The sequence below is a fragment of the Brassica napus genome, chromosome C2 (assembly GCF_020379485.1).
Source record: "Brassica napus cultivar Da-Ae chromosome C2, Da-Ae, whole genome shotgun sequence".
Taxonomy (NCBI): domain Eukaryota; kingdom Viridiplantae; phylum Streptophyta; class Magnoliopsida; order Brassicales; family Brassicaceae; genus Brassica; species Brassica napus.
Genome location: NC_063445.1, coordinates 21548928 through 21557318, shown reverse-complemented (window position 1 = coordinate 21557318; position 8391 = coordinate 21548928). Strand labels below are relative to the sequence as shown.

General features: G+C 34.7%; 1 protein-coding gene across 1 annotated transcript; it reads left to right on the top strand.

Annotated features, from left to right (window-relative positions):
• The first annotated feature begins 527 nt into the window (after positions 1-527).
• LOC106362197 (MLP-like protein 31) lies at positions 528-1736 on the top strand. Its single transcript, XM_013802038.3, has 2 exons — positions 528-795; positions 1170-1736. Exons 1-2 carry the CDS (start codon positions 597-599, stop codon positions 1445-1447), a joined length of 477 nt encoding a protein of 158 aa, XP_013657492.1. The 5' UTR covers positions 528-596; the 3' UTR covers positions 1448-1736.
• The last annotated feature ends 6655 nt before the right edge of the window (positions 1737-8391 follow it).

Here is an 8391-nt window from a genome sequence, read left to right as displayed (position 1 = left end):
CAACTCCATACTGTTTTTATGTTATATAGTGTTTTATGTAGATTTATATAATTCGGACGAATAATAGTGTTTAGGCGGATATTATGCGGTCTACGCGGACACCTAGACGGATTTTAAGCATTAATATTCAAAAAAGTAAACTATTAATATTATTATTATATTTTATTAATGTTATTATTTATATTGCCTTTACTTATTTTATGTATTTATATGACTGCAGATATTAGTATAATTTGTCGAAAATCATTTTAAATTTATCATCTTTATATATTTAAAATGGTTTTAGTTTTTATAATTTAAAGCTATTTATATATGTTAAACTATATACTTATACATAAAAGTGGGTTTAAAATATATTTATGTTCAGTTTTTTCAAAAGTAATATATATATATATATATATATATTAATCTTATACTTATATTTTGTGTAAAAATATATATCCGTATATACCCCGTTTAGGCATCCGCCTATACGGCTAGGCGCTATACATTCATGAACACTGTTTATTCCTCTATAAGTAGACAAGCTAAAACTCACAAGATAACTCACTCTCCTAAAATCCTAACCATCTATTTTCCCAAGATAAGAAAAAACCATGGCAGAGCCGTCTAGTTTGCTGGGGAAGCTTGAGATAGAAGTGGAGATCAAAGCTTCCGCTGAGAAGTTCCATCACATGTTCGCAGAGAGACCACACCATATCCCGAAAGCAACTCCAGGCCACATTAAGGGATGTGATCTGCACGACGGCGAATGGGGAAAAGTTGGCTCTATCATCGTCTGGAACTACGTTCATGGCAAGTTAAATTTATGCACTATTTGATAAAAACATTTTATTGCTTCAAAACTGAAACTAATTAAGACTCATTTTTAATGAGATATGCAACGATCACTAAAGTGATATTAGACGGTCACCAAACTATACTACCACTGATTACATTTTTCAATAATGAGAGAATTTCAAACAAGAAAACTAATTTTCAAAAAGAAAGAAAAATAAAACTAATTTTCAGAGCAGAAATTAATCTTAATATCCACCAGGGGATGACCACTGTAATACCATCATTTGCATATAATATACATGCTTATGATATGTTTTTAAACTACATTCATGTTGATTCTGAAAAATAAATCTGTGTATATAAATCAAATTTTGAACTAATTGGTACAGATGGAGAGCCAAAGGTGGCGAAGGACATAATAGAAGCTGTGGATCGGGAGAAGAACCTGTTCAAGATGAGGGTTATAGAAGGTGATCTCGTGAAAGAGTACAAGAACTTTGTGTTGACGATCCAGGCGACCCCTAAGCATGACGGGTCCGGAAGTATTGTGCACTGGCTTATTGAGTATGAGAAAATTAGTGAGGAGGTGGCTCACCCTGAGACTCTTGTCCAGCTCCTTACTGAAATGTCTCAAGGGATCGACGAACATCTCTTGACCGAAGAATAGAGGACCCCTCCTCGTATGTGTGTGTGTGTTTGCTCTCGTCTTAAGGATGTTTGCTTCATTACGTATTTGAAATAAATAATGAGCGGTGCCTGAGTTTGTCTAAGAGAATAAGAGATATATGTTGGTGTGACATGCGTGTACGTATGCATATTACAACAGTCGTCAGTTATGTTTGAAGTTCTTAATATGAAACGATGTGTAGTAGGAGTGTAGCTACAAGGCTACTTAAAGTTTATGTATGCTATTACCCTACCCTCCACTTTGGTTATAATATAGTAATTTTTTTTTTTTTTTTTTTTTAATATATTAATATTTTATCTTATTATTTCCACCTTTCTTCAACTTAATTGTTTTTCTTTCCTAAAACCTTTGAGTTTGGGTGGGGGGAGAGGTCAGGGGGCGGGATAATTAAACCTTGCTAAAACCCTTGTGCAACGAGATAACAAGAAATTCCATCGAGAGGAATACAAATGAACCATATATGATGAAATCTATGTAAAATAACTTTTAACCACATAAGTGGTGACCTGGTTATAATATAAAGGGTTTGGTTACTTTGTGTTATGGATTTAATTCCTTTTATAATAAAAGATTATTCTTTAAATCAACATATGTGTTATCCAAATATTATATAAAAAGTCAATTTTCTCAAATACCACAAAATAGTTTTGATCACAACATAGCGTAGGATAGAAAAATATAACAAAATATCTTTCACTCAAATGTAAAAATAGCTAAACTATCTTTAACATATAACAAATTTAATATAAATAAATATTTTCAAAACATTAAAAAAAAACTATTTAAAAATAAAATAAATTTTGTTACCCCCTAATTTTTCATCCTATACCCGGAAATCTAAATCATAAAACTTAAATTTCAAGGAGCCAAAATTTCAATCCCTAAACTCCACCCCTAGAATCTAAAATTCTAATTCATAAGTATTTAACACTAAGATCTGTTTTAAAATAATTTGAAAGATATACAAAAAGTAATTGAAACATAACCAACGGTGTATTGGGCTAGTGGTTTAATGTGTGGAATAGGTTTCATTGCACCCTTAGTTCATCCAGATCAAGGACCACCCGGCCCTAATACCGATAAGGCGGTGTAAAGAAATTGAAACCTAGTTTTGATATATTTTGAGGAGACATGATGATCTGTTTATAAGTGAGAGGAAAAACCATACGTGCTTGTTTCCCTCTAGATCGCAACTGATTTGTTCCGTCATTTTGCGGGTCTACTTTTTCTTCTTTCCAAAAAAATGTCGAAAAATGAGTGTTAGGAAAACGCTCGACGTTAAAAATGCATGATGGAGTCTAGCCGATCCATTGTACGAAACATATTTATTTACTTTTTTTTGAACATCAATTTCATTATATTTTGCTGATAAGTTTATAAAAATATTTGTTTGTTCACTAATATATTTAGGTATGGGTGTTCGGTTTTCGGTTCGCTACCAGTTCGGTTGTAGTTTTGGTTTTCGGTTCAAGATATATATGAACTGTCAATGAGTTATGAATTTGGGTTTGATTTGTCATTAGTTATTTGGTATTTTTGTTTAGTTAAGTTACAACATGTTCAATAGGTCCAAAAAATGTCACAATAAATTTCAAAAATGACTCTAAATTAATACGATAGATTCATTTATTTTTAGATAGGTCTAACAACTTTTTATAATAAATTTTAAAATAATTTTCTTTTAATAGTATAGATTTTAAATGAATTATTAAAGAAGATATAAACAGATTTAGTTAGTATTTTAATTTTAATATAGGTATATTCCATTTACCAAAATTGTGGTATAGATAATATTCTGTGTAACAATAAATATAGTATCTTCATTCAAAATTTTTTTAAATTATAATTTATTATATAATGTTAAATTATTAAAATTATATCATTATATTATCATGAAAAAATATAATGGTATTGGACAATCATATAAATGTTTTGGTCTATGTTATAAATGACTAAATATATAAAACTGCCATTATGAAACTTATTATAAAATTATTGTGGTATATGATTGTCAAATATGTATTCTATGTAACGTCATATATATGTATAATTTATATTTTTATAATATATGATAATTTAGTATGATGAAAGATGGACAAAATATGAATTAATTATATTTTGTTATGTTGCACTTAGTGATTCGAAGAGAAGCAAAGACGTCATCTATATTAATTTGATGTCCCATTAAAGTCAGTGGTTAAGACATGTTATAAGAAGAGTTGTGTATTGTTCTTCTAATAACTGAAGGTTTAGTTTTAGTCTAGTTTCGGGAGATGATATCGGTTTATTTTATTAGGCAATGTTGGTTTAGTTAAGTAGACCAGTTGTATTATTTAAGTAGTGATAGGTCCAAAATTTAAGCAGCGTAGTAACGACTTTTAAAAGGTTCAAAATTTAAATGACAACTTTCAACATTAGATAAAATTAGTACGTTAAATTAATAGATTAGATTCCAACATACGCCTGAACTTTATACGAGGCCCAAACTTTGTAGGAGCATCATTCTGGATAATGCCAATGCTAAACTTATATAAGCTAATAATGGTGAGACCTCTTCTGTTGTAGCTAGTAATATAAGAAGCAAGCAAGCTCCATCACAATTGAGAAATATAATTATCCAATGATAAGGCCTAATTTTGAGTGGAGATTCTTGGTGAATCAATTCTCCACATGAGAGTCTTGTATATGAGTACAACAAAGAAACCATTAAATATATATATATATATATATAAAAACTATTAAATATTGTAAAGTATAATAGAATATGATAAATTATTGTGTTGTGTCTTAATAACCTACAAGAGAGAAGTATATTGTGTTGTGTTGTGTCTTAATACACAAGACTTAGACATATTTCAACTAGTAATAGAACTTATCCAAATCGTATGATATATATCTAAATTATCTAATCCTTATCTCAATAAGATTTATATAATATTCTTCCATTTGGGTTTCATATATTTCATGGGTTTCATTTCATAATCGGACTTCAACGACCCATAACAGTTGGTTCGCAAAATACAAATCTTGCTCTCTAATATATCTCTAATACTCCCCGCATGATAAACATGGGAATGCAACACACAAATCTGCAATCACAAAGTAGACCATGTATGTCGTGGATACTATGTCGAGGATATAAATCAGTAGGTTCTTCCGAATAAAAACTTCGACTTAGACAAGGTGGGATGAATACTTCAGCTATTCTTCGGCCTTCACAATGGGTATAATCGGCGCAACTGCAGCTCCAAAAAATAATCTTCGAGATCCATAACTCAATCTAGACAGCTTAATCTAAAAACTTAGCGTTCCAGTAAAATTCCCCTGCAATGGTTAAATTATAACCACAATATTCCAAACTATCGAATACCAAAACATCTTAAGAAATTCTAAACTATAAAAAATCTTTGATAAAAGATAACCCATGTGAGACCCACTACCTTTAAACACCATTAAATCTCTCGTCATTCCTGCACTCATCACAACCAAACTATAATTCATATATTAAACAAAACCTATTAGTAGTTAAATAGAAGATGAACAGAAAAACCTTCGGAGCTTAACAATAGTGACAGAGAGAGCGAAGAGGAAAATGCCAAAAGGGGAAAATTTCTGTTAGCTTTATTAAATGACATAAAGTGTAATATATACAGTTGGCTCTAACAACTATACCGAAACAGACCGGTTATGTACATTTACTATACCGAGAATCAAATCTTATATAACCAATATTCCCCCTCGAGATGGAGCATATATGTTAATGAACTCCATCTTGCCTAAGATATGTCGAAATGGATTAGGATAAAGAGGTTTGGTGAAAATATCCGCAAGTTGATTCCCAGAACGAACATGGAGCGTTTTGATGAAGCCTTTCTTGACCTTTTCACGCACAATGTGACAATCACGTTCAATATGTTTCGTCCGCTCGTGAAACACTGAATTGTTGGCGATATGAATAGCCGCAGTGTTGTCACAATACAGAGGTGTAGCATCAGAAACATCAACCCAAAGATCTTCAAGGAGGAACCGGAATGACATAATTTCACGAACAGCGTCAGCCACGGCGCGGTATTCTGATTCCGCTGAAGAGTTAGAGACTGTATCTTGCTTATTTGACTTCCAAGCAATGAGAGAAGTACCAACGAACATACAGAAACCTGAAACACTTCTCCTTGTATCAGAACAAGATCCCCAGTCCGCATCAGCGAATGCGGAAAGCTTCATATCATACATGGCAGAGTAAAACAAACCCTAACCAACAGTGCCCTTAAGATAATGAAGAAATTTGTAAGCGGCCTGGAGATGCGGTGCACAAGGAACAGCAGTGAATTGTCAAAGCTTATGAACGGCGTAAGTGATATCAGGCCTTGTAAATGTGAGATAGAGTAGCTTTCCCACAAGACGACGATATAACTCAGCATTAAGAAGTAAATCACCATCTTCTAGAGTGAGCTTGAAGCTAGGATCCATTGGAATGGATGATGGCTTACAACCAAGGAGACCAGTCTCTGTCAATAAGTCGAGAGTGTACTTTCGTTGACATAGAGTGATGCCAGCCGCAGATCGCGCTATTTCAAGACCAAGAAAGTATCGGAGAGTGCCGAGATCACGGAGCTTGAAAGAACACTGTAAGGCTTGTTTGAGGAGATCAGTGGCTTTATCACAACTGCTAGCAATGATAATATCATCAACGTATACTAGCACTGCCATGTAAACATTACCAGAATTCTTAGTAAATAAGGTATGATCACCCGAAGAAGTTGTAAAACCCAACTGATGTAAGGCTGCAGTGAATTTTAAAAACCACTGGCGAGATGCCTGTTTTAGTCCGTACAAAGACTTCTTGAGTTTGCAGACAGCATTAGGAGGAAAAGATTCCCTCTGTCTTGGAGAATATCGGGGAGGAAGAGTCATATAAATCTCTTCTTCTAAATCCCCATTCAAGAACGCATTAGAGATATCAAGTTGAGAGAGTGGCCATCCTTTGGCTGCTGCAACAGCAATCAATAGCTTGACAGTAGCGAGTTTAGCCACCGGTGAGAAAGTCTCAACATAATCTAAACCTTCCTGTTGCGTGTAGCCCTTAGCTACAAGTCTAGCTTTGAATCTCTCCAATGTACCATCCGCATTCAGCTTAACTTTATAAACCCACTTGCATCCTACTGCTCGTTTTCCCTTTGGTAAAGAACATATCAACCATGTATCATTGTCTTCAAGGGCAGTTATCTCAATACCCATTGCATCACACCATTCCTTAAACTGACACGCCTGAGCATAAGTAGATGGTTCAGGAGTAGTGTTGACTGCATTAATGAAGATCATGTAAGGATCAGAGAGAGCAGAATAGGATAACACGTTGGAAATGGGGTGAGCTGTAGAGGAGTTAACAGAATAAAGATGATAATCCTGGAGGTGACTGGGTGTTTTAGAAACCCGTCGTGAGGATGATGAAGGCATGGCCTGAGCTTCAGGAGAAAGGGGAGGATCAGGAACTACTGGTTCAGTAAGACCAACATGAGGAAAGAAATGCTGAACATCATCCGAGAGAGACTCTTGGAGAAAAGGAAATAAATCTTCATAAAACATCACATTGCGTGAGATGAACACAGAGTGACTTTGAAGATCCATCAACTTGTATCCTTTATATCCTGCTGGATAACCAAGAAATACGCAGGCACGAGCACGAGTTTCAAATTTGTTCCTCTGCTTAGGAGAAGTACTAGCATAACATAAACATCCAAACGTCTTCAAATGCTGATACTCAGGAGCTTTATTAGTAAGCTTCTCAAACGGTGTCTTGTTATCCAAAAGAGGTGTAGGTGTTCTGTTGATAAGAAACACAGCAGTAAGAACACAATCCCCCCAGAAAGACAAAGGAACATTGGACTGAAATAGAAGAGATCGAGCAACATTCAAGATGTGTTGATGTTTGCACTCAACCACAGAGTTCTGTTCAGGAGTCTCCGGGCAAGAATGGTAAGAGATGATCCCTTTCTGTTTATATAACTCATCAAATCGCAGCTCTGGTGCATTATCTGAGCGAACAGACTTTACTTGAGCATTAAACTGAGTCTCGATCATAGAAAGAAAATTTGGGAAGACCTTAAGTACATCACTTTTGAGCTTAAGAAGATATATCCAGGTCACACGTGAATAGTCATCGACAATTGTGAGGAAGTAGCGGTGACCATCTTGTGTGGGTTCAGAGAAGGGACCCCAGACATCAATATGTAGAAGTTCAAAGGGAGTAGAACACATATTTTGACGAGTTGGAAAAGGTAATTTCTTCTGTTTAGCTCTCTGGCAAATATCAAAATGTATGAGACCTTTATTCTTATGTTTTGAAATCCCAAGTACATCACTGATAGAGTCTAAACGAGTAAAAGAAGTATGACCGAGTCGCTTGTGCCAAACAGATGCATCAAGGACAGTATTTGCAATAACAGAAGGAGCAACAATGTCTTCAAGCAATGCTGGAGATCCATCCAAAACGTATAGATTTGCAATCCTTCTACCTCTTCCAATCGTCGACCCCTTGGTAAGATCCTGTATGAGACAACATTCAGGATCAAACATAATGCGGGAGCCAAGATCTGTAGTTAGGGAACTGATGCTTATCAAATTCAAACGGAACTCTGGAATATACAGAACATTCCTCAGAGTGATATCATCATTTATAACCACACTGCCCATTCCACTGACGGTAACTGGATGACTAGTAGGAAGATTTACATGAGGTGTGACAGAAGTGTCAAGCTCATGGAACAAACGTCTATCATGAGACACATGATGAGTCGCACCGGAATCAATAATCCAAGTTTTCATGTTTGTCACACATTCAGATACAGTGAGGATTCCAATGAAGTTGAATGTGGGAGATGAAAAGGAAATACCAGATGGATTAGATGATTGACTGGTGGAGG

Coding starts and splice junctions, on each gene's coding strand:
- LOC106362197 (XM_013802038.3), top strand. CDS start 597: ATGGCAGAGCCGTCTAGTTTGCTGGGGAAGCTTGAGATAGAAGTGGAG. Junction 796..1,169: donor CGTCTGGAACTACGTTCATG/GCAAGTTAAATT, acceptor TAATTGGTACAG/ATGGAGAGCCAAAGGTGGCG.